The sequence below is a fragment of the Oryzias latipes genome, chromosome 19 (assembly GCF_053564925.1).
Source record: "Oryzias latipes strain Hd-rR chromosome 19, Olatipes_Hd-rR_3.1".
Taxonomy (NCBI): domain Eukaryota; kingdom Metazoa; phylum Chordata; class Actinopteri; order Beloniformes; family Adrianichthyidae; genus Oryzias; species Oryzias latipes.
This window is the reverse complement of record NC_136255.1, coordinates 23,810,338-23,837,548: the sequence shown is the minus strand read 5'-3', so window position 1 is coordinate 23,837,548 and position 27,211 is coordinate 23,810,338. Positions and strand designations below refer to the sequence as shown.

Below are 27,211 nucleotides of genomic sequence, written 5' to 3'. Positions count from 1 at the left end.
CTCACATTTCATAGTTGTCATTCGTTATAACTACAACGGAGGACTGTCATATTCAGTCTCTGCAGTGGTAATTAAAAAAGAAAGGGAATTTGTTTGCTTCTCGTTTTCCCAATTGGCATCATAACTTGGAAAAGTGTGTCAACATGCAGGCAGGGAATCCTCCTATGTTGACAATCCGAGGTAATTCAATCCAGAATTATGAGTTTCTATTCACAAACACAGTCATTACCCTCATCTGTACTTACGTTGAGCAGAATCCACTCTGCTTTATTTACGATTGGCTTTAATTTCATTTGCTGAGGAGGAAATCCACTTAAAAACACTTAGGCACACTTAAAAAATGAAGATGACATGTGACACAATTTCCCTCTGCTCTTTTGTTATTTTTATTATGTCTGAAAATAGAAAGTCATCTGTATTTGTTTTCTTTTTCAACTTTGAAGTCCCATATAGTTCAAATAAAAAAAAAAGTGGCTGGTCCTCAGAAATAGATCAGATACAACAAAATATAAAGAAAAAACACGTTATGTTTATCTGTTAAATTGATTTTTAAAAAATTGTACATGCTAACTTTGACGAGGAGCAATTTCAACCCTATATAACCATGCGTATAATATTTTATACACATTTATGAGAATCCAACGTCATAAGCATTATCCAAACTTTCCTTAAAGTTAACTTTCCATGTTTTCTTCCCTGTAGTTCATCGTCGTTCCACTAGGGGCAGTAGAAGGGCTTTCCTGCTCACTTCAAAATGGCTGCTTCCATGAAATCTCACTTTTGGCAGGAAACGTTTAGCTAATTTTGAAAACTTCATTAAACTCAATTTGTCATTTATTTTTTTAAAGGAATACTTGCCTTAGTGAAAAAATGAAAAATCTGTTAAACAATAATTCTTTATAATACAGTTATAGCATGTTAAAATGTGTCAATCAAATGTGTGACAGTAGGTAAATAAGGTGCTTTTTCCAGAACACTCATATCAATATTTTTATATCTTAACATTGTTGTTAACAAAAAATGACGAAAATTTCCAAACATATCATAATTGTCAAAGAATTACTAAGTCAATTCTTTGATGAAGTTGCTTCAATGGGGTTTAAAGGTTGCAATAAAAAGTGGGGAAAGTTTTTTTAACAGTGTTGTTTTTAAAAATCCTTGCATTTCTTTTGTCAGAAATACTGAAGTTTGTCATTTAAAAAAACATTTTATGTTTCTTTTTCTTCTTGTTTGCTTAGCCATAATTTATAGAAAGTTTTAAAAACTTTATTTCCACATTGCTTTACACTTTCAAGAAACACTGAAGAAACTTCTCTTGCGCCGCGTCATCAAAAGTCAAAACTAAAGCTCCAATTTTTAGTGAATGTTACTAGCCGCTGGTTTGGTGTGAATTTCTTTGTCAAAATGTTTCCAAAAAAGTTGATAAAATAGATAAAAGTTAAGTAATTGGATATAGTTTTTCTCTTTTATAGGCACCCTTTCTATTTGCACATTTTAAATAAAATGCTGGAAGATTCTACCGGCTCAACACAAAGTTGCAGAGTTGCGTTTGTGGACTCTTTGAAAAAAGAAAAACTCTCTGGCATGTGAGTTCTTTCTTTATTAAATTCCCCTTTTGTCTGACGAGTACATAAAAGACTGCCAAATGTCTCATTTTGAAAGTTAACAAGGCAAAAACCAAAAGAAACAAAAATAAAATACATTTTTTTCCTCTTTTTTGGAACAAAACATCTGGTTTACATTTGTCAAACCAGTTAATGCAGTATTGTGTGGGAAAAAAGCTTCTTTGCTCTGTATTGAAATGTATTGAAATGAAAAAGAGTAAGTGTCCCTATAGGTTCTTCATTCTAAAGAAAAGACAAAAGAAAGAAGAAGCGAATGGGGGAAATCTAAAGGTTGTCCTCACTGATAAACCAATGTCACACAGCGATGGAGGGGCGAACCCGGATGAAACGGAGGAGTGATTTCCTTTGCTGCATGGCTCTAAGTGGACTGCTGCTGATCAATAAACACACGCACACACAGGCACACACACCTGGAAGGATGATGAGTTAAATCAATCTCCATCCGATTGAAGATCAATACCCTCTTGTGTTGTATTGTCACTTTTGCCAATTAACCAAAGACTCTGTGTTTGCGCTGATATACTGAACTCTCACAGACACACACACCGTCACACGCCAGCTTAAAGTCACACTTTGATCATTTTTGATCTAGTTTCAAAGCGTCTTTTAAAGATAATTATGCAATTTTTAGCCCAAAATAAAAAAAAACAGGGACGCTTTCTCTGACATAATTTCTGCAGAGCAGCAGGAAATACACCTCTGAGTAAGCTTTCCCCCATTTCCCATCATCCCTTTGTTTACGCTTTCCCACTAGCTTACAGCCCTCAACCCTAACATTACTGGTGCAACAAAAACGGCGTGCAATATCGGAACTGTCCACTTGTAGAGTTTAGACCCAGATGCCAGCTCAGACGGGGAAAACAAAGACGTACATGGATCTATATGTGATCTAGATGCATGACATCTACAATCTTTTTCAAACGTTGTTTTTTCCCCTCCTGCTCCTTATTCCCAACAATTTGAATAAAGAAGTACTGAGAAATGCTATTTTAAACTTACATATGTCCTCCATCATTAGAAAAGTACCACAAGAAGATGTTAAAAACACGATTTTCATGGGAGTGGGTCTTAAGAGCCTGAAAGTACAGTCTCCGAGTGTGTGTGTCAGAGGTTTCGGCTCTCGTTAGCTTGGCTGTTACGCTTATTGCCGTCCACTTGGCAACCTCTCGTCAGTCCGACCCTTTCATAAGCCTCCAACCACCGAGGGTCCTGGCACAGAGCCCCCAGTCTCTGTGTGTGTGTTTTTGTGTGTGTGTGTTCAAGAGCAGGAGTCAGACTAGACCTTTCTGATCTGTTTTGACACCACAGAATTGCACAAGTGACAGGGCTGCTCAAACAAGGTGGTGGAAGCACACACAGGTCCACAAAAAGCATTGTGGCACCGGGGACACAAACACATTCACTGTGTGAGTAAGAGCCCAAGCAAAGAATACACTCGGGGGGGGGGGGTCCTTTTGCTCAACTAGATCCAGATAGCATTTTTCTTCTGCTCTATCTTATTATTCATCAACGATTCCTCTTGACTCATTCATATTTGAGAGAGAAGGGTGCGCAAGCAAAAGCATGGCATGTCGCCTGGGACAAGCAGGCTTGCTGAATCACATTACAGCGGGAAGAAGAGAAGGGACAGAGAAGAGGAAAAAAAAAAGAGAGATATGGGGGGGTGGGGGTGGCAGCGAGATGAAAGAGCAACAAATGAGAGATTTCCCTGTGAGACGCATAAATCAGCAGACTATGAACAGCACTGCTCAAAGCCTGACTCCTAGGCTGGACCGGAGCATTGCCATGCCATCCACACACACACACACGAACAGCTTATTACCATCTCAGCAAATTCATCCCTCTGCAACTACACGTGTGCTTTTACGACATCAAAAGCCAACAAGGACGCTAAAAGGAGGATCATCTTGTGGCGATGACTCCGTGAGAATTACAGGAAATAAAAGCAGGGGGGGGAATCGGAGGGACAGAGAGAGGAAAAGGTGATGCCGATGTCTACACTGCAAACTGTTGGAACCTGGCAACAGTTGAAAACTACAATTAGGTTCATAAAAACCCAAACACAATAAACTATTTGCTTAAACTTGCAAGAAAATACCTATTGCCAGGCTGAAAAACATTCAAATTGAAGTAATTCTACCAAACAGTTGGCTTTTTTTTAGCTAATATTTGCCTTTTTGTTTTTAGATTTTGATACTTTATCATAAGATTTCTTGTTAAGTAAAACGACTTGCAACATGGATTTGACTTTTTTATTTACTAATATTTCCTTTTTTCTAGATCCTAGCTGAGACAAAGTAACTCTCGGCTGTTCTGGTTTTCAGAAAAGCTTAAGGAAGTAGAGCAAAGAGAAGTTAAAGCAACTTTAAAGCTGGTAAAATATCTTGAATACCTAAAAACAATGTTTTCAAATCTTTGCAAGTACCGGCAGTTTGTAGTGTACACCTTTGGGTACAAAAAAACTAAAAAAACACTAACTATTTGCTTGGAAAAATACTTCTTGGGATGTATAGCACTTAATTTGTAGTAATTCTTAACACCTTTTTTTACCTTTTGGAATTCCTTGTTTCTACATTTTGATATCTTATCATAGGAGTTCTGGAGTTCTTCAAATGGCTTTCTGCATAGACAATTCATTTGACTACTTTCAAGTGATTGTCTTCTTAAGGTTAGTGTTCTTCTCCTATTCTTCTTGCAGTGAAATAGAAGAAAAGGGTATCTGGAGTTTTCCATCAGACCAACAAAAGGCTCCAGTAAAGTATGATTGAGGGAACTCCTCTTGCTGTTGACCACAGAGGTTTTTTTCGACACCCACCCACAACAGGAAAAAAGGCCCATATAAGGTCACGGAGAAGCCGGAACTCCCAATAGGAGTTTTTTTTTTTTTGGAAAAGCAAGACGGGTGGAGGGCTGTGAATGTAGGTTTTTCCATGTTATAGCTAAAAAAACACAAGAATTTGAGGAAAACGCAGGTCATACGAGACAGTTCCTCCTGCCCGGAATAGAATCAGACTCACAGCACGCACACACAAATGCAGACGCAATAATTAAAAGCAGAAGGCTGCTGTTCCTTTAGGAAAGCCTGCGGTGAGGGTCAATAATGCAATTCTGTCGAACTTAAGTTTGTGCGCACAGGCTAAAGAAGCCAGTTCTCATAGTTAGTCGTCACTCCTCCATGGTCCGTTCCTTCTCCAGCAGATACACACACTGTAATGATTTGAAGCTGCGTGCACTCGCTGCTGGATGAAATACATCTGGAGGTCAGGACACCTGGAAGAAGGGAGTCTGAGAGAAAACACGTCACCGCCATCCGGGAACAAAGGGGAGACACCGAGTTGGGCTTTTCCGTGAATCACACCATCATCTAAAGTTCAAAATTTACTATCTCCTGGCTACAAATTGCAGTCTGGGGCAAGCAATCCCTATTAACTTAAGTCTGCTTTTTTGCACTGTGTTGTGTGATTCGATTACACTGGAAAAACAGCCCTTCCCCCCTAGAAATAAGTCAAAATTTCTTACGTCATTGCCAGATTTTCTTTAACTAAGCAAAAATAAATTCTGCCTGTGGAGTAAGACAAATGGTTTAACCAAGAAATCTTATTTTTTAGGGTAAAAAATTGTTGTCACTATTCTGAAAAAAAAATGTCCTTTTCAAAACTAGTTAAAATATAGAAAACAAGATGTTTTCCTGTGCTGTAAGTGAAAAGATCTTCCAATGGAAGCAGTAGAATCTGTCTTGGTAAGGTTCCTTAAAATAAGTTGTGATGTCTATCCTTTTAGGACAAATTTAAATTACCTATAAACACTCATATTTAGGTATATTTCTCTGGTAATTAGAAATAATGTCTCTAAATAAAAGTAACGCTCAAAAGAGTTTTATTTCTTTTAAAATGGACATGTTTATACATTTTCACATCAAAACACATTGTATTTTAAGTGGTAAAATAGTCCAACTATCCTAATTTTTAGACCACAATCATCTTAAAGACTAAAGTTCCATGTTTTCTTTCTTTAAAATTATATATGAATTACTTTTGTGCTGTTGTTGTTAAATGCATTTGCTCTGTGTTATGAGTCAAATTAAATGTTTTCCAGTTTCCCTAAAGAGAACAAGCATGTCTCTTGAAATATGTCCACTCACCACTCACAAATAAAATGAATAAAATGAAAAAAATTTTTTGCTAAAAATAAGATGTTTTCAAAATCCTTTGACTCAACAAGATATTCAAGATTGACTGTCTTAAAACAATTTGGTGCTTCTTACTGAAGAGTTGTAATAAAAATATTTAAACTGCAGACAAAAGTACTTGGTGACATTTTGTGTTTTTCCAGTGAAAAACAGATTATTTCGCAATTGAAAAACTTTCTTAAGGTGGTTTTTTTGTAGCAATACGGAGAATATGACATTTTTTTCTAGAAACAAAGGTCCTTTTACCTTCTCAAGCTTCAGTTTTTGCATTATTACTTATGAACAATATTCCTAAAAGTAGTTGTTAGTCAAAACAATGTGAGTTTCATTACATCTGCATGGCTAAAATACTTGAAAATTTTAAATAAAAAACACATTATTTCATTAAATTAATTAGGAGGAGGTGGGGTAGATGAAGGAAGGTGACAAAAAAATTGTTTTTTTAGCAGAGACACAACACGTTGGGGAAAAAACAAAATACAAAGCAACAAATTTGATTGTTTATTGTGGTTCCATTCAATAACAGATAGTTTTACACAAATTTTTTCTCATTTTAAAGATCGTGCTAACCTATATTCTCTAAATTTTTCAACTCTGAAGCTCCAAATTCACTTTTTCCTGAAAAGGTCCGAAAAAAAATCATGCTTTAGCTGTTTTAGTGTTTTACTGCAGCAGTTTTTTGCATAATATTTCCAAAATCGACACCAAACAGGTACAGTGAAAACATTTAAATGCTAATGTAGCAGACATCCCAGCATGCAGCTTGATAATTGAGAAACAGACCTAAAAACATGGCTAATTGACTGCGTACATCAGCTCCAAAGGCGTGCCAATATGGCTACCTATCTGTAGGCTATGACAAGCTAAAAATTGACCGTTTTTTGTTTTTATACTTGTCTAATGTCAAAGCAAAATATGGAAAAGATCATGTATTTCTATCTTTGTTTTAGTTGTGCAATCTTTGCGGATGTAAAGACTTGCAAGAGAAATGGTTGATGGAAATATAAAATGAGCCTATTGGCTGACAAATCAATAAAAAGTCAGGTTGTCAAATCAAATTCCATCTTCCCTCAATGCTTACCACACATCTGAAAGGCCCTACTCTGTTTTAGTTGCCTCCCACAGTCGTTTAGTTTTTTTGGACTAATGTGAACCGAAATCAAAACACTCAAAGCTATTTCTGTAAATGCAACACAAATGCATCAGCAGTGCTGCACAAATCCTGCTCCGGCTAAAGTTAGCTCAAAAGCCAGTGGAAACAAACACACCCACGCTGCAGAAGCGTAGCAGGAGGGCGGTTGCAGCCGAGACAACATCCTTCAACCAGCAGACTCAACCACATCCAAGTCAGCTCGCTTCCATCCCACTGAAATATGCTTCAGCAAAACACTCAGTCCCCCAGCAGCTCTGCCACAGGTTTAGCTGACCGTTCATTTGGGCCTGCCAGCAGGCTCGAGACTGTGATTTCCCTGCAGGGATCAGATATCACATTATTATTGCAACATGCTACTGGTGAGCCCTCCTCAGACCCACACCAAGGAGACTCATATCGCACAGGCGGAAGATGTGTGTGTGCCTCTCCAAGTATAACTCTGTGTGTTCAACCCTGCCGTACCCTATCACCCTCCATCATCGTGAGTTGAGGGGTTTTGCTTCCTAGAGAAGCACTTTACTTAAATTAGACCCTCAACGACTCGAGATGCAGGTGTCATCGGTGTATGTGTGTGTGCCCCCGCCGCTGCGCTTGTGTCTGCAAGTAGCTGCTGGATGTGTGGGCGTCAGAAATTGACTGTGCGCCTCTGTGTGTGAGAGGCAGAAGAGACTGAACAAGAGGCGGCGAAGGGAGGGGAGGAAGCAGAGAGTCAGACACAGAGAGCAGGTGAGATTATATCGCCGTGGCGTATGCCGCCTTTGCATTCACTAATTACGGTTATATTTATGGAAGAATAAAGGTTTATTCTAGAGATCCATGACGGTGACTTGAAAAGAATATAGGAAAAATTGAAAATAATTAGGCAAATAGAGCTCAGGTAGGTCTATTTATCTAGAACTTTTGCTTATATATTGTTTAAATTCTTTACAGTATGGTGTTTTTTTTATAATTTATGAAAGAAAAAAGCATAAACTTAACATATATGTTCATATAGTTGCAGCTTCTAAAAACAAATCATTTACCTTTTCTAATATATTTTTATGGAAAGAAAAATGTAATGTTTTTTTTTTATTTTGATGTTTTTCTTAGTATTTTGTCCCAAAAAAGGAAATAGAATTCAGAGGACTAATAACAGAGTTTAAACAGGAAGCTCCCAATACTTGGTAATTTCATGGTATCTCCTCAAGTCTTTCCTGTGTGGTAATTGCATATTTATATACATATAAACATATACTTAAAATAGGTTTTTCTAGTCATTTTGATTGGTAAAAAGCCAAAAACTGTTAAATAAAAGCAGGATAATTAAAAGACAGCACCGTATTTAATAAAAAACAAATCAAATTGTGAGGTTTTCGTGTTTAGGCTTGACATTATTTCACTTATCTACAACCACCAATGGAGTCAAACAAATTTTTGGAGACAACAATTAAAAAACAACTGTAAGCCTTGGAAATACTAAAATAAAACTTATAAAACTGAAAGATGTTATCAGTATTCTGCAATATAAGCTTAATATTTATATTTATATATATATATATATATATATATATATATATATATTGATTTTATCTAATGTGTTGAGTCTTTTTAAACCTATTTTTGACAAATGCTGCTTATTTTAAAAATAATGGAAAAAAACAGGTAAACATAACACAAACAACTAACATGGAGAAAATCTTGAGCTTTCTCGTTTGTTTTGGCTCAGAATCCCTCACTTTAAAATAGTCCTCTTCCAGTTTATTTGTGTCCCTCCACAAATATTGTGTCATTTGGCTTCAGAAATAGCATTAGCTTCCATTTTTACCAATCTCATTTGATTAGCTGGAAGCTGAAAAAGGAGTGGAGAGCAACACAGACCGGTCTAATGAAGAGGCGAGGACGTGCTTTCACACAGACACATGAGGAAAGGAGTGAGCGCACGTGCAATGAAGAGTCTAGAAAAAAAATGAAAGGAAAAACTGAATCTGTAAGATCACATGCAAGCCCCTTTATTATGCATGCGCACTTTCTTCTCAACATTAGAAAAACACACATCAAAACGAGCAGAAAAGACAGTAGGTGGTATTAAAGAGACAACAGAGGAAAACAGAAAGAAGGAGAAGAGACACTTTACCAGCAATCAAAGATGCAGAGGAGAAGAGAGTTTGCTTCTAATCAGTCTGGATCCAAAATTTAGACAGGCACACATAGAGGCACGAGTAGTCCCAGTGGGATTAGGACCTTAGCGCTGTGCATGTTGAGTTTGTGTGTGTGTGTGTAGTGTGCATGTCCCACGAGACTGATTAGCCATGAATGACTGATGACGGATCTTTGTTCCCCCCCTCCCTCTACTGCTTTCTTTTCTTGTTTTCCTTCTCACAACTCTCAGCTCGGGTTTGGGAGAGGATTCTCTGTCTCCTGCACACACAAAGCAGCAGCACTCGGCTCCATGTATATTCAGCAAAGGTTCCTGAATATACTTAATGCTTTCATGTGTGTCACTGTGTAACGATCCATGCTGTTCCACACAGCTGCTTCTCTCTTTTTCTTACTCTCCAGCCCCCTTCACACACACAGACCTATTTCCCGTTTAAGAGCACATTAGTTGTCTTTCGCACCGATCTGTTCGCTCTGAGCCCAGCAGCAGAGTCATGAAAACTGAGGAGTCCTGCATTCAGGAGGCAGTCCGCTCACTTCTTTAAAGAACCAATCCTGTGAAATTTGAGTTTGTTCTTGTAGCATTTTGCCGATGACGTATATGAGAAAACTTTGCTTAAAAATTGCATTTCTAAGTCCATTCAAATGTTAGCAGGAGCAGACGAAAAGATGCTGCTGGGAAAAGCTTGTTGTTGTGACGTGCAGGTGCAGTCCCTGCATTCATCCACCTGCAGACGTCCATCATCGTTTCCCTCGTCAAAAAAGCCCCAATATTGCTCACCATCTTTGTTGCACCCCTCATGTTGGAGTTGTAAGGGGCTGTAAGCTAGCGGAGCGTGTAAACAGATGGATGATGGGAACAGTTTCACCCTCAACTCACAGGTGAATTTCTAATAAACTTCTGCCACTCTGCAGAGAAACCCCGTTCTAGAAAACGCCATAGGTTTTTTTGAATTTGGGCAAAAAATGGCTAAATTATAATTAAAAGACCACTACTTTTAATGATCAAACGATGACTGGAGTAGGACTTTAACCTCACCTCCAGATGAACCTGCGTCCCCTGCTATCCATCTAACCCCCTGACAGCAAAACAAACTGGACATAGACCGGCCTGAATGGAGTCCATTACAATATGAATGAGCCAAACAGAGTTGAACTGAATCGAACAGAGAAGCAAGAAAAAGGGGCCAAAGCAAGTCAGCCGGAGTGACGGCGAGTCATCCGCAAACGTGACCCCACGATGGGTGAAAACCGGCCCGTCTCACATGTCTGCTGAAGGGGCCTTAGCCGGCGCTGTGTGAATCTGCCGGGACTGTGACATCATGTCTAAGTGATGCCACCGCTCTGTCTTGTTGCGTAAACATGGAATCGCCTTGACCCCGCTGAAGAGGAGGGGAGGCCATAAAGAAGCAGACAATTACAGGGCACACCTTCTTCACACACGAGTTTCCATGCGGTCACACCAACAGAATGGAACCAGACTCGTTCACGAGCACACATGCATCCCTGCTTCTGCACAGACCAAGAAGCTGCTTTAGCTTTGTGCTTTGCAGGCTGTTTAAAATGTCATTCTCTTCGTTGCTCCAACTTCAAAGGCGCCTCGCTGAGTTCTTACTCCTTCTTGCCAAATCCCCCGAACGTTTCTGATTTAGTGAGTTGGCCGTGGGCCGAGCAGCAACGGGACGAGCCCATTGACGAAAAAGCCGTGTTGTGAGAAGAAGAGGGCAGGGGGAGTGCAGAGGGAAGAAAAAGGGAGAAACAAACGAGGCAATATGGAAACAGAAAGGAAGCAGGCTGAAATTGAGACAGCAGTAGAGGGAGTGCTGATGGAGGCTGGCCTGCTAACAACGCATAGAGGCGATGGGTGTGCTGGGAGTTACAGGAATGGAAGATGGATATAAGAGGTGTGAGGATTGATTGTAAAGAGAGAAGAGAGCAAGGGAGGAACATGGCAGCGAGGATGTGGTGGAGGAAGAGGGCGGGCCGGCGAAGGGGAAGCGAAAGAGGAAAGCAGAAGGAGGAAAAAGAAGGGGCAGCAGCGATTTGGAAAAAAAAAAAGGAGGAAGAAGAAAAGGGGGAAGAAGAGTGAGAAAGACACATGGACACAGGAAGTCTGGCGCTTTCCATTCACATGCCAAGTCATCAGATGGTGGTGTGTTTTCACACCCCGGAGATGTCACAACCAAAACGCACCCCTTCAAATCACTGCTACCGACAATAAGCAGCTGTTCTCGCGTTGGATGAGAGCTGGAGATGAGACAAAAGTCTTTCTGTCGCGCTGGCACATGTGCCTCAGAACAAGCTTTGCTCAAAGGTCCCACATGAAAAAGATCCAGGCTGGATATATTTTTTATCTTTGTTTCTGCGTGACCTTTCGGGCGGCTGGAATCTTGGTCACAGTTAGCCCGAGGTCAATCTGATTGATGGCAGGGGGACATTCAGGACTGCGTCCTGGTTTGCTTGAACCATCAAAGCATACACAAGAGGCTAATTAGGAATGGAAATGATTCTAATGACTTTACTGGTCCTCTTTAATGACTTAATGCTTCTTATGTGACAGCAAATTTCAAAGAGGCACATTCATTTCTCCAGTTTCTCAGCTAAAAGGAATGTGTTTGTGTCGGTTTACCAAGCGGCTAACGCCAAATGTGTTTTGGCAAAGTTTAATTTAGAAAAGAAAAAAAAAGTGGTAAATCTGCTTTGATGCAACACAGAAAAAAAACAGTTGCACATTTATTTAAAAAATGTTGGGCTTAGTGTGGTACAGTATGATCAAATCGAGGGATTTTTTCTATTTGAGATGCACTGAATTGACAGTTTACACTCGTCTCCTTCCAGCCTCAGCTCAGCTGGCCGCAGCCTTCGCCAGCTGTCTCCTCCAAGCAGGGGGCCGTCTTGCACGCTTCACCCGAGATGTGCCCCTGGTGCCCTGGTGGAGATGGGGAGGGGGGGGCTCTCTGACTGAGACTCATCCACTGCTGACTCATTTCTCTTTTTCTCCCAACAGCCGAGCCTCTCCTGCTTTCACTCACTCACACTCTTAAGAGGCAGAGAAGACGCGAGGCTGGGGAGTCGGGGCTAGTGGCTGCTGTCAGGCGGCGGTAATCTGAGCGGATTACCAACCAGGTGGAAACATTCAGCCCATCCACTCGTCCTTCTTCCGCTGCTCCATCCATCATTGCTCTCCGTTTTTTATTGCTGAATCCTCGGGACCTTCAAATCCCAAATTCCACACGCAAATCCGTCCTATTTGTGCGGTGCGCACAGGAGAGGTGATGCTACTGATGTTTTACGCGATACATGACAAGTCTGAGCAAGCGGGACAGGAGGGAGGAAAAGGGGGCAAGAACAGGAGGAAGGTCGGGGCAACGGGACTGAAGGGGAAGGAACAAAAAGTGAGGCACGCATGCGTGCACACTGGCTGTTTTCTCTCCCCTGTTTGTAGGTCACAGACAAACTCGTACAAGCGCGCAAACAAAACCCGTCTGCTGTCTGGGAAGGGACACACCTGTTCAATGACAGGCAGCCACACCCACCGCACACCTGCACCACTCCAGGCCCAAACTGACCCCGCGCGCACAACTACTGCCCCGGAGGCCACGAAACGGCACAGATGACAAAAACAAACTAGGCTTTCCCAAATATGCGTCATGGCTCACCGTCAGGAGCGACCAAATTCAAGCATGCCAGAGATTTCAGGAAATGTAGATGCATTTATTAGTCCCTTTTCGTTTGAATATTCATTAATCTGTCCGAGACTGTAAATAGTGTGTGTGTTTGTAAGTCCGTGTGTGCACAAAGACCTGCAGCAAACCCCTGTCATGACCCCCCCCCGCCCCCTGCTTTGCTGCGTCCAGTTCCACATCATACCTACCCCCTGTGCCGAGGCTTAGGACCAGCTTTCCCAATCTCTAAGGGGGGCAAGGACAAAGGTAAGAGACCCCCCCCCCCCGCCTCCCTCCCCATTTCTAACCTTCCAGCAAATACAGCCGAGCGGGTGCACTCCCAAACCCCCTCCTCCCACGCAAAAACAACAATCCACTATGCCCATCATGTCAGTCAAAACCCCATAAGGGACATGCATGGAGAGTCTGGATATCTGGAATCTCAATACAGTGTCATGCACCTTGAGACCCAGCGAGAGGCCCGGTCTTGAATATATTACAATAGCATTATCGGTGCGCATTACTATGCTTACCCCCCCCCCCCTCACACGTTACAGAATCATCTATAAATTGGGGCGTAAAGCGTGTCGGTGCGCAGAGAAATGAAGGGATGTTTGCGATGCTGCGCAGGACAGATGACTGTTAATCACCGGACAGGAAATGACAGGGACGCAGAAATACACACAAAAAATAGAAGTAAAATAGGATCATACAACCCCCACTGCAGCATGCATATAAACTATATTGGCGATGCAAGTTATATAAATATGATTCAGGAATAATTTGGAAGGAAAATGAATCAAACATCTTAATCAGCATTTTTGTAAGAAAAAAACATTTCTAAACCTGCATGGAAAAGAATCCACCTGTTTTGGTTTTTTTGTGAAATAATTTTTTCCAAGCTGAACCTTTTTTTTATTATTATTCTTTTCAAATCACAAGCGCACGGGCGCACGCACATCCCCCCCCCCCCCCTCCCTATTGAGACAGGATACCAAAGCTACTTGTTAAATCTAATGCATGCACTGTCAACCCATTCTCACCCCGTCAAGTCCCCGCTCAATATAGAAACCGGATTTTCTGGTATTACCCGCACCTCTATCAGCCAGAGCCTCACTTACCTCCCCACCGACCCCCAGCCTGAGACAAAAACCAGCATGTGCCCCGAACCCATCGGCACCACAGCACCCAAGCACAAAGGAGAGGGACTGGCGCGCACATTCACGCGTGTACATTTCATGTTTTGTTCAGCTAAAAGTATATTTTCATTGAACTTAATTGCAAATGGCAACGATTAGTATCTTACTTTACTAATTGATGAACCCTAATAAATATGTAACAAGATTATTCCACTGGAAACAGCTAATAATCCCTGTTAAGGAATTAAAAACTGCGTTCATAAATTCTCGTGTGGATTCATTTCGCAGAATTTCTCATCTCAGAATTTCTCAGATTTGTGCACCACCATTGTTCTGTAAAGGTTAGGCGTTTTCTTTGCATTTTGACTGGTAAGTATCAGGCAATGTCATGAACTCCAAAATTTAAAAAACAAAATATTAGAGAGGAATTCTCTAAAACTGTGCTTTCCCCCCAAGAGGGAATAAAATCCCACAAAGTTTGCAAGAATATGCCTGCGCTGCACTCCAAAGATGCATGTTCCAACACCGCATGTGTGATAAATCCACGGTAAAGTATCACATTCGCCACTAACCTGAGTGCGGACCCATGGAGAGGTGAGATGAGTAATATTTCCCAGGCTGAAAGTGAGCGGGGTGCTGCACGGAGCCGTGGCCGCCTGGCGCCATCCGAGACGCGGCGCTGTGAACCAAAGCGCTCCGCTCCGTCAGGAGGTGGTGCGGCGGGGCGAATTCGCGGCTTTCCATGGCGATGAAAAGCGATAAATCCCAGATCCAGAGTAAAATCCAGAGGCAATGAAGGTCTCAGGCACCCAAAACTCAAATAATCCTTTTTATTTATTAACTTTCTCCTCCTCTTCTTGCGGAGTTTTGGCGTTGCGGGGTTGGAGCGGAGTCCCCGTCATGTCCTACAAAGAGGAGAGACAAGTCAGAGCGCTGACAAGGAGCCAAACAGGGAGAGCGCGCCGGAGAAACGCCTGTGAGTGGGTCAGTGCTTCGCTTCAAACCAAGACTGTTTCAGCTCACGAACTCTGTTTCAGTCTAAAGAAAAAACAAAAATGCACATCTTACTACTGAAAAGTTTTTAAATCAGAAAGAGCTACAAGGACAACGCGAGTCTTCCCTGCAAAGCATGACTGGCACCAACATTTGACACACACACGAACACACACTATTCCTACTTTAGCCGAGCAATGCAAATACAGAGAGCTTTCTTTATCAGTGGAAAAAGAAGAGAAAGGAAAGGAGACATCTGACACACAGGCAGGTACAAGCAGTCGTTTTGGCACAGTACTTTACAGCTCCTTAAAAAGTCATCTTCAATTGAAGAGATGTCGATTCTGGACTCAGCAAGGACGGATCATAAAACAAGCTGCGGACCTCGGCGCTCCAGCATTGAAAACAGTGAGAAAACGCTCAGCGCGTAGGCAGCTTCATCCTCGCTGCGATTCCTGACAGGCAGGAGAAGTTTTCACTGATCTGATTGGTGCCAATTTAAATAATCCGAATATTTTCGCTGTCCAAAATATTCAAAAGTGAGCCAAAATGTGCGTAATATCTGTTGCTTTCATAATCTCACAACTGATTTAATTTGTTAAAACACAGTACTGCTGTTATACTTTGCAGCAGTTGTGAGGAAAAATGTCATTTTTTATTTTTTATTTATTAAAAAAAACAACTGTATTTGAGTGTTTACATTTTGTAGTTTAAAACTCTGTACAGCTTTTAAATTAACTCCTCGTGCGTAAAAGAGCAGAATATCTGAGACAAAACATTTTAAATCTGCCTCCAGGAGATATTTTCTAAAAAATCTCGTGCTCTCCACCCAAACACTCCCTCCGTGGTCCATCTCTGGGGCTTCTCAATGGAGCGTTAGGTGGACGCTCAGTAGATGCAGAAGGCACCTCCCAGGCATCGCGATAAGGGAACAAAGAAAATATCAAATGCTCTGGATGAACCAGGGGCTCGTGAAGAGCCCAAGCTGCGTGCATTCTACCGATCAAGTGTTTCAAACACGCACACTCTACTAAAACACTGCAACTTTCTTTTTTCTTCTTCTTATTTTTAAAAAATCCAAACTTCGGCCGCTCTTATGGTGCGTCCGCACGTGAACAAGCATAACAAATGCTTCCCATACGAGCATTTTTCCCAAACCTGCAAGTGCATTTGAATTATTAAATTTCCTTTTTGTTACTTGGTGCTGCGTTATCTCTTTGGAGCACATCTAGTCGACAGCGCTGGGAGAAACCAAGGGAGGGAAGGCTACTGCAGGCGCACAGGGAAGGCAAAGTGGGCTCTCCCTCTTGTCCCCTAGGCTGTGAGAAACAATGGCCCTTCTCCACGGGGGCATCAATCATACACCACTCTTATCTGACATTTGTCCGTGCGTTTTTTACATTTTCACGCCGTAAACACTCGCCTTGGAGTCACCATTAACAATCTAAATGCTGCTTTATCCACGCAACAAAAGCAGATCTGAGCGAAAACACTGTTTGTGTGTGCAGCCAGCATGCAGGCGTGCAGACGTACTTCTAAAACACACACACACCTCCACGAACACACACATCCACCGTCACTGCCCTGCTAAGGGTCAAACACGAAAATCTCCCCACAAAAGTACCCACTGCTGCTCAAAATGTCATTACACGAACTTTGCACAAAAGCCATCAAATGCGCAAACAATTCCGCTTGTCAGATCTCGTGCAGTTGAAGTCTGATGCTGAAAAATAAACCCTTTATCATATATGAAGAAAATGTAACTATTTAAATGAAAGAAAATAAGTATATTTATTTTCATCAAATTTTGGAAGTGAAGGAAGTGTGGCAGGAGATGCGCACGAACTCCAGACACTGTGAGCCCGGCTGTGCGGCAGCGGCGAGCCCGGCTGAGGCTAGGCAGCCCGGCGTCTGCAGAGCCCTCACACCGAGGCAGGACCGCAGCACATTTCCGCATCGCTTCTATCTGTAACGCGCTCTTACAGCAGAAAACAAGCGCAGACGCAATAATTAAAAAAGCGGCGACGCGTAAAGATAAAGAAAATAAAAGAGAAATGAATTAAGTATAATAGAGTTGGAAATAAGTGACAACACAGAAGAGGGTCCTCTTAAAAATACAACATCCAGATCTTCCTCCTTACAGTTAATGAATAAAACATGGATTTACCACAATACTCTGAATATTAAGAGCTTTAATCATGTTGTTGTCTCTTTCTTAAAGGTAAGATGCCTGACATTTAATTTATAAAACACCAGAATTTAATCCATCAAAATAAAACTACAAATTGGGTCGATACTGTGATCCTTAAAATAAAAAAGACCAAAAGCGCCATTAGCCAAAATTACAATGAAAAGACAACATATTTTCCACTTACTGATAAGTTGGATCCTTAGCGTGGAGTGTGTGGTTTAATGAAAGAAAAAGTACAAAAATATTCAAAGCGAAAATCCCCGACTCGCAGAGATGAAACATGTGGGATTGATTACATCCAGCGCTGCTGCAGACGGTGCTGTGCAGTCAGTTGAGGTATGGCAGAGACGCATCGTAGAAGTTCAGGCTTGTAGTGAATCGAGGTTCGTTCACGCAGCCGGAGACTCAGACACGCCGGGAGGAGGAAGAGGAGGAGGAGGAGAAGGTAAAAGATGAAGGGGTGTGTGCGCGGAGAGGGGTGGACGCGCAGGCCCTATTGGTTTGCGAACGACGATGTGAAAGCGTGCCCCTGAACACTCCCCTACACACGCACGCACGCACGCACGCATGCACGCACGCCCTCCAACACACAACCGCCGCCTCCTTGACAGTAAACAGAAGCGGCTATTGGCTGCAACTGGGAGCCAATGAGGGAGCCGCCGGAGCCGCCGAGCAAAACGGCGGGCGTTTGATTTCCAACCTTCGGCGCACTGAGTGCGGGAGTAAACGCAGGGAGATAGGCGGCACAGCGGCGCATCCAGAGCGGAGTGGAGAGGCGCGGACCTGACGCACTCTGCATGTTCATCTTCTAAGTCTTGTGCGCTTTTTTCATTTTTATTTTAGAAAAATTAAATGTTTTTCTAACTGTTCTAAAAAAATAACTCCGTTTTTATATATTTACATCTAAAACAACCAGCTAAGGAGATGTTTATGGAATTAATTACACAATCTTATACTGGTATAATTGCAAAACAAATTTTTAAAATAAGAATATTTTCAAAGTTATTGAATCCATTAATTGAAACAAATGTAGTCATTTTTAAAAATGTTTGTATGTATGAAAAATATATGGAGAAATGTTCCTTTTTACATTATATGAAAACCTATACATTTTTCAACGCACCACAAATTGAATCTGCTTAATTTGAAGGCAACTTTCCCTGGGGTTAGTCCTGAGCAGGGTTCACATATTTAGCCAATTAAAATTGGAAGGATACACGCCGAATATATACGAGCTTTACGCGCGGACTAATATTCTCCTGCAGGTTTGTTTATATGTGCCAACAAAGGGTTAAAACTCACGGATTCGCTCTCACCGACGCTCCTGATTGGTTGGCACTTTGCCATGGAGCTGTCAGTCACAGAGTGTAAACAAGGCTCTGATTGGCTGCTGGCCAGTCCGCACTGGGCTGCCTGAAAAAAGCAATTACTGCCCCTGCGGTTTCAAGGCGGCCCCGCGCTGAACGATGAAAGGAGATAAGGAGGGGCGGTTTTAAGGCGCCCCCCACGGCGAACCCCGTTGGCCCCAGAGCAAAAGGAGAGTCAAGAGTGACTAAATCAAAGGGAATACGGCAAAAGGAGGGAAATTACACGTTGAATTAAATGTAGAGGCCAGATTCGCAGAAACAACTTGCTGTTTGGAAAATGGAAGCGAGAGCGGCAACAAACACAGGAAGACGGACGCTGCGCAGCCGAGAAAAGGGCTCTTTTTGGTTTTTAAACTGAATCATGTGGGGGGAAAAGTTATTCTTCTTGCTATAAAATATGAAAATGAAAGAAGAGACACGTTGCCACGTTTATTTTTACTACCCTAGCCCCGTAAAAATGAATTAAATATATATGTGCATATATATATATATATATATATATATATATATATATATATATATATATATATATATATATATATATATATATATATATATATATATATATATATATATATATGCGTGCACCCATATGATGTCTTAAAACATTAAAACCCAAGCTATGTGCAATGAAATCCATACAAAACACTAACCAAAAAAAGGAAAAAGGGAAGCACACTTACAGCAGAGTGATAGGTTTATTGGAGTACAACATTTACATCTTATTCTGAAGAGTAACTAATACATACATCTTACATGAAATAACGCAGAAACAAGCAGATGTATCACTTCATTTCCCATTTAGCCTCCGTAGAAGATTGCGTGTCCATGCCCCTCGTTCAGACACCGTGCGTGCGTGTGCTTGTGTGTAGCACAGTAGCAAGAGTCTGCAAACTTCCACTGTTCATCAAACACATTATTAAGAAACTCTAAACAACAGATGCATACATTTAGGTTTAAATGATACATACGGTTTTAAAGTTGGTGTATACTTGGGAGAAAATAATTATAATATTTATATTAATATTCCCTCTTGGCAATTTTAATACTTTTTCTTCTTAAAAAATATCAGTTTTAGGGTTTTTATTGAGGCAAAGGGATGCTTGTTCTTAAGACTTTAACGCAATTAAAAATGTTTTTAAAAAATAACAATTTCTAGAAGACAGTGGCAGGAAATGTGGACAGACTCAATATAGAGGGGTATTTACCGTGAAATGGCTCGGTTGCCCGTCCTCTCCCCTGACAGTGTTGTCCGCAGCACTAATGACAAGACCACAATAAAGAATCCTGTCCCGCGCCTCACAAAAGGGGGCCGCCACTTAAAACAGAAATCTGCATTTAATTTATTTAGTGACAAGGAAAAGCCTTTTATTGCTTGATTTTTATTGGTTCTTTTTCACCTCAAAAGGTGGGGGGCTGGGTGTGTGTGGATGGGAGAGAAAGCATAACACGATGTCAACCCCTTGCGCGCACAAACACAGCAGCCTCCTTTCCCTCCGTGTGCTAGCGTGAACCGTATAGTGGGGGGAGGGAAAGACCTGGAGAGGGGGGGGGGGGGTAATTAATGCGGGTTGACTGATTGCTCTTGAAACGGACCGGTCCTGCGCGCGGATTGTCCTCAAGCAATGAAGCGTTCCTGACTGACACTTTCCACCGTCCCTTCTTCGCTTCCTCCTCCTTTTTGCTTCCTTCTCCGTGATGCCCGGCAAGAGTGTCGATCGTAGCCGCTTTTCAGACTTCCTTCTCGGTCAGGCTTGTGCGAATTTCTCGTAATTCTGTTCCAAGAATGGCGCCGACGCGCAACTCCAAGCGTTTTTTTGACTTTAGTTCATTTCCAATCTTTTACGCATTTTGATGCGGGACATCTAACATAATTGTGCGTAAACTGGCATGCTTTTATAAAATGTATATATATTTTTTTGCATTTGGGTTTGACTCTCCAACTCCCTCCCAAAATATCAGAGCTACAACGTGAAACTGTGAAATTTGAAAACGCAGAAATAGGCAGAATCCGAGTCCCAATGGCGAGCCGTTATGAGTGGACCACGACTCCATGATTACATTTCCACCAGCATGCTGACCACTGACACGCCCCAGCTATCTAAAGGTGATTCGACAGGAGACAACAGAGCCACGTTGATGTGGAAAGAAAAGCATCGCTGCCAAGCTTATGAAAAAAAGCTGACCTCTCTGGACGCGGAAGCGGCGACGTGGCCACAGCATCAGACTCCCTTCCTTTTCTTTTTTCTCCTTTAGTTCGAGGCCAAAAATGCTAACTAACATGTTAAAGATGACTCATTACAGAGAGGAGTGTTATGATTTTTGTCCATGGTTCTGTAGGACATGTGTATGTTGTTGGATGATTACAGCCCAAACGCTTTAATAGTTTAACAAGACGACTAGATGGCTATTTCCTCGTTTAGGGGAACTGCTGATACAGATTATGCAGATTTTCAGACACTTTTAGATCCGGACAGTGATTGCTGAGCTGCGAAGAAAGATGAGAATGATGATGGCGATGGAAGGAATAGTTTTGGCACCAAATTAGGATCTGTGCGCAACCATATATCTATCTTAAAGCACCACGAAGTCTGTCTGTATGGATCTTCGGACAGCGCAACCATCTATTTCTGGACGACCTAAACAGACAGGCAAGGGTCTTTAATTAACAAAACCTTCTCAGGAGTCACACACCGTGCCTTCCTGTCGTCTTTTTTTGCAAGCAAACCATCCGTGGTTCAGCCTATGTTCTGGATGCCAAGAGGAAATCTGGATATTAGAGCTCATCAAATGTTCGCCACTCAAATAATGGGATTAAATCTTCTGAGTGTTTGGCGTGTCTCACACCACGCCAGACCGGTGCCACCTCAATTTGTGTATTTGTCTTTCAAAGTTTCGACAACACTTCCTGCTCTGCCAACATGTATATACTTGCGCGCTCAGGGGAGCTTGGAAATGAAAGCAGCCTCTTTGTATGCTTCTCGCAGACCATCGTCCAGTTCTGGCGGATCCGTGAGCGCCCAAATAGTCCTAGTGCAAAGAATTGAGAGGGCCAAGGCAGCCTTAAGGGGGTGGAGGTCATGGGTCACCTGACCTCCTGCAATTGATCATTCAGCATTTTAAGAAAACCCACTCCAGGTTTAAAAGAGGAAAACACTAAAGTGTTGGAAACGTTCTCTTAATAATACAGATTATGCTTAAGAACAGCAGCACGAGATGCAAAGATCTTAGTCCAATTTTGTAAGTTTGATCAAACAATGACTTTAAAGAATACATGACATTTGAGTCTGAACTTAAAGCAAATCCAACAATTTAGAGATTTCATCATGATATATTATAAATTAATTAAAAACGCATAGATTAGTTGGTTCTCTTAGTTTAAAAACGCTCAAATTTGATTTATTTATTTCTATTATTAGTATTGTTTTAGTTACAGACATGAAAAAAATGCTTATATTAAATATCTAAAATAAATAAAATCCTTTTTTTCCCCTCTTTTGTTTTCATTTTTTTTCTTTTTTATCTCGCTGGTACCTAAATGTACAAAACATTTAAGAAAAGTTTTCAGGTCTTTCCCCTGAGCTGCCTCTTTCCAAACAAACATTTGTTGTTTCAAAAGATTGAGGAAAAAAAATTAGAGTTTCCTGTCTTTTTATCAAACCCCAAGATCAGATAACTGCTTTGTATTTTACTTCCACTTTTCTAAACTTACAGTTTGAAATCTCTGATTCAGCAACGCGCGTGTTTGGCTGTGTGCGCCCGCGAGGAAGAAAGCAAACTGGCCTCTGGAGCGCACTCTGAATTTGTATTTAATACAAACCCAACAAAAACAGCAAATCCATTCTCTGTTCAGCAGCTCCGGGAAGTCACACGTTCTTATGCTGCAGCCATGCGCGCGTGAAGCATGTGCTTCATATCAACAGAGCAAGGGGATTGGGGGGGCATAAAACTTTTCTAACTGTTGCAGTTTTGCCTAAACTGATAAAATCGTGTATCCATCTCAGCACTATTCGTCCTCTGACAGGGATAGAAGTGTTTTCTGCAATGGGAGGGGGAGGGGGGGTGCTGCTGCGTGTTTTAGTAGCGAATGAAAAATGGACAAATCCAGGTAATCACTTTCATGCAAACGTATATAGTCTGGTATTGTAACGGCTCGCCTTGAAGTGAAAAAGAAAGACATCACAGATTGCTTCAGCAAATTGACAAACTAATTAAACCAAAAAGTTTACGCAAAAAAAGTTTTAGATTTTAAAGTACAGGCTAAAAAATGGAAGTTTTCTCACCCTAAACATGAGAAATACAGAAAAACAAATGATGGAAACCATTCAAAGACTTAAATGGCGATACTTTTACTTCACCTTCTTGCCGAATTTATCCACCGAGGGATTTTCCCCGACTAAAAGCTTCTCCTGCAGGCTGAGTCTTCGTGAGGCCGCTTTACCAGCAAATGTGGATCTGAGTGACGCGTCCTCTCTCCCCCACAGTGGAGCTGGAGCGCTGACATTAAACAGAAATTTGATAGAGAAACTCTCCCTTTTCCTTCTTTATCTTTGCCTCTCAGTCTCCTTTTGGAAAGTAGAGGCTTCCTTGCCACCCCCCCCCCCTGCTTGCTTCTCATCAGGGGTGGGGGAAAAGGGACATCAAGCATGCTTATGGGTTACACATCATGGAACACACGCACACACCCCTTTTCTCATAAGTGCCGGCCAGCATTTACTCTCACTGTTTTGCTTTCATTTGTGTTTGCACTGAACCGGATCTGTGCGTGAAGGAGGACCAGGCCTTCCAAAAACGCACCTATCCAGGACAAAAATTATTCAACGAATCTCTGCATCCCCGCCTTCCACTTCTGCTTAAGTGCGCTAAAAAGCTGCGCATTCCAGACACTGCGCTTTAGGCTACGGCGCAAACCAAATTCAGAGTTTTTATTGGAGTCAGACATAAGAAAAAGGCTATCAGACCTTCTCAAAAAGTGTATTTATATTTGTTTATAGTGGCGGTTATTTAACAAATGATAGGCCTGATTACCGACTGGAGGTCACGGTTTATCCACCTTTCTGAAATTCATCACCCCCTTCATCAGAGCCTCTGTGAGAAGCTGCTTTCCACAGCTTTCCCTGCCCTGAGTGGGACGGCAGGAAAAACAGCCCCCCTGCACACACGGCCTCAATTAAAAGAGGGCTATAAAGATTTAGCACATGCGTTAAAGAGTCCGCGGCATTTCTGCGCTCTCGCCCCGCAGCCTTTGATCGAGTCCAAACGGTTCAGACAAGTTTGCGCGTAAAAGTGAATTTAGCACCCGTTCTTACTCCAGCAGCAAAAAAAGGGGTTCAGCTTGCCTCGCCGTGACGTGCTTTAGGCTGATGTAAGCACGATTAAAAGAAAAAGGAAGCACGCGCTTGACGGATCAAGAGGACAAACAAAAAGACAAGACGCAGGTTTGGAAAAAAAAAACCGCGAGCTGAAACTTGGACAGAAGTTTGATGGTGGTTGGGAGTCTCTTCCCCTCCTTTCACCATGTGCAGGACCTCGGCCTCGGCTTGATCCTCTTCTCTCCCTGCAGCCCCCACCGGCTGCCCCGCAGGTCACCGCTTCAGGAGCTCACGTCACCACGTTAACCCCTGCATCGCCGCGCACAGGATAGAAGAGGGGGTCGAGGGGGCTTGTGGGTTTGTGCAGAGCAGAACGCAGAGGAGGGGATTGTGGAGCTGGGGTGCAGGGACCCCCAGGCGCCTCGGAGGGCGGGTATTATGATGTGTCTGGTAAAAATGAGGGACACTTTCTTCAAAGTACTTTCAAATTTCTTGACATGCACAGGTTTTTATATTTAGGCATCAACAATAAAAAAAAGGCCGAAAATACTAACAAAATAATCAAATGACTCAACAGAGTTTTTTACGTAGCCTGGAAATTGTACATTAAAACTCAGGGCGCTCAACCCAAACTTGAAGATTTGAAATTTAAAGTACAAGTAATTCAATTTGGGCTTTTTCCGAACCACCGCCCAGTTAAAGAATAAAAAAAGCTATTCTCAAGACCAAAAGCAACAATAAAGACATAAATCTGTTCCTTGCAGTTTAGGTTTTGCCCTTGAATAGATTTATGGACAGGGGAAGTGAATGGGTCACATCTGCAACCACCAAACAGAGTAACCTTCACTTGTCAGTGACCGGTCCTTGCATTGTTTGCGGTTCAGCTTGTCTTATTTCACATTTCCGTAAGTCGCAGTAAGAAATCGACTTTGTATTTTCATGCCAGAAAGCTGAACTGCTTAAAGCGACAGAACAAAGTCAAAGCTCAACTTATTTCTTTTGCAAAAGGCAACCATGAAGACGATTTTAGACTGTGTTTGCATATTTATCTACGATCTTATAGGGGTCCCACAAACTTAACATCACTTTGTAAAACACCACCAAGCTTTGCTGTACTCTGAGATCAACACCTCAAAACATTTGAAATCTCACATGTAATAATTCTTCTTTTTAAGATAACTTTGTGTAAGAACTTTACTCTGAAGAGAACATTACAAAGTGAAGATATATTAGCAAAATCATGAACAGATATGGTATTTTGGTGCTTTTAATTTGTTCTTGTGACATTTTTCTGCAGATGGACAACATATATAAATAAAATTAAGCTAAAAATTGCATCATTTCTTTAAACGAAGATGAAAAAAAGGTTATTTAAAAACAATCATATTTGTGATGCAAAAAAATACACGCCGGCAGGCCATAAGAAGCTCTCTGCTGTTTTGCTCTGCAATGGGAAAGGGAAGGGGGGGTGGGATTGCTCCACGCCAGTGGTCCCGCCCTCAACTCTGAGGTGAGTTTCTAATGAACTACTGTCGCTCTAGAGAAACTATCCCCAGAAAAAAGATTTTTTTGATTTTGGTTAAAAACATCACATTCCTAATTAAAGGACCACCGGAAACGCTTTGAAAATAAATAAAAAGAAGATCGTCGTCGGCTTTAATGTAAAAAAGTAGAAGAAAACACAACGCTTGCTATCCTGATTTGTGGGGTAGACCACTTTAATCATGCACATATTGGCTATATAGCTGTGACCCCCACAGAACCGCTAAATTAACAGTTTGTGCAGCGAGAGAAGCTACATTTTTGATGGCAACAGACGAGGAGGAAGTTGTTGAACTCCACACAAAATGTTACGGTAGGTTTAAAACGTGCTAACAGTTTTAGAGAACTAATGATAGAACAGACCCACTGTTTTGGGGTTTGTTTTCTTCCTGCTCTCTCATCGTTCCCAACACTTCTCTGCTGTCTACAGGTCTTACTAATATGGATTTAGCTAATCCTCATCCTGTATTGTTGTTGTTGCAGACATCTATTTGTCTTAAAAAGGAACGTGTTATGAGCTTTCTGATCTCTCTCTGCTGCAGTGTGGGGTTCTGCTCTCCATCAGATGGGGTTCTCAGTTCCTCTTCCTTTTCTTTTCCGTCTTCTCAGACCCCAACCGGTCACGGCAGATGGTCGCTCTAACCGACTGGTTCTGCTGGAGGTTCCTCCCTAATCTTCCATTTAGAGGGAATTTTCCTCTCTACTGTCGCCTTTTGCTTGCTAAGTAAGGGGATTACACTAAAAACCCTCTGATGTAATCTCTCACATAGCTCGTTAGCATGCTATTAAGAAAATATGGCCTCATTGGAACCGGACTGAAATAAATAGTCATAATCATTATTAATAAAGCATCTGTTTGATTGTTTTTCTTTTTCTGTAGTATTTTGAGACATTTTTATATAAAAACTGAACAGAAACAGAATTACGTTCCATAAAAAAGATGGATCAAGCAGGAACTTTGCTCCACGTTAGCTGACAGCAACGTTACTAAATCCCAGTTTTTCTGATGATAATGTAATTGATGAGACAAACGAAGCAAATGAACGTTGTGGAAACACACCACATTCAGTTTTAATAAAGCTGAAGATTCATCTGCCAATCAATTGCCCCCCCCCCCCTCCTGCCCCCTTTTTGTGCAGGATTTGGATTTAAATAAGACACCAGGCAGAGACTGTGATCTGATCTGACTTCACTTTTGTATCTGATGCAAGACAGAAGACATGATTGTGAAACAAGTTTGTTTTGTTTCCCGCTCTCTGGTCAGGTTGGGTTTGATGATTATTAAACAAGTCTTTATTTAGTTTTAAATTTATTTAATTGATCAAAATCACTGATATCTATTTAAAGCTTTTATCACGTCCGGATAAAGGACTTTTATTTTGAAAAAAAACCCCATAAAATTACATTCCTGACATGAAATTCTTTTTTCGCACAGAGTTGCTACAGAACATTATCATTTAAAACTGCAGTGACACCAAAACCTACTGAATATTAATTAAGCAGCTGGCAAAAAAAAAAAAAAAAAAACAGCAAACAAGCTCTGAATAATTATTTACCAAATCTTAAATCCTAAACTTTTGCTTGCAAAAGGTTCAAGCTTCACAAAAACTCAAAAGGAATGTCCAAATGACAGATGGCACAGATTGTTGAAAACACAACACAGCATGAATGTCTCAATCCTGCTGTAATGCACGGTGGTGGTAGGGTGATGATTTAGGCCTGTTTTGCAACAAAGAAAAGTGGCTGCATTATTTTTTCATTCTTAGACTTTTTATTTTACACCAAAGAGACCAGATATGAATTATAACAATTCCAGCTTTTTTTTTTATCTTTTTAGCCCTTTAACACCAGAGCTTTCACCACGTGACAGAGACTTTTATGATGCCTTCACACCAAAAG

The 27,211-nt window shown here is 41.5% G+C and overlaps 1 protein-coding gene across 3 annotated transcripts in view; it reads right to left on the bottom strand.

Annotated features, from left to right (window-relative positions):
- The window catches only part of bahcc1b (BAH domain and coiled-coil containing 1b), a 61,929-nt gene extending 38,930 nt beyond the window's left edge, over window positions 1-22,999 (bottom strand). Inside the window, exons 1-2 of one of the 3 annotated variants that reach the window (XM_023949737.2) lie at window positions 22,817-22,999; window positions 14,480-14,812 (exon numbers count right to left, since the gene is read on the bottom strand). In XM_023949737.2, the coding sequence (XP_023805505.1) occupies window positions 14,480-14,651 (172 nt within the window). In that variant the 5' untranslated portion in view covers window positions 14,652-14,812; window positions 22,817-22,999. Of the gene's footprint in view, window positions 1-14,479; window positions 14,813-16,058; window positions 16,176-17,275; window positions 17,667-22,816 lie in introns of those variants that run through there. The other 2 variants (XM_023949736.2, XM_078937853.1) reach the window with 2 other exon arrangements.
- Between the last annotated feature and the right edge of the window lie 4,212 nt (window positions 23,000-27,211).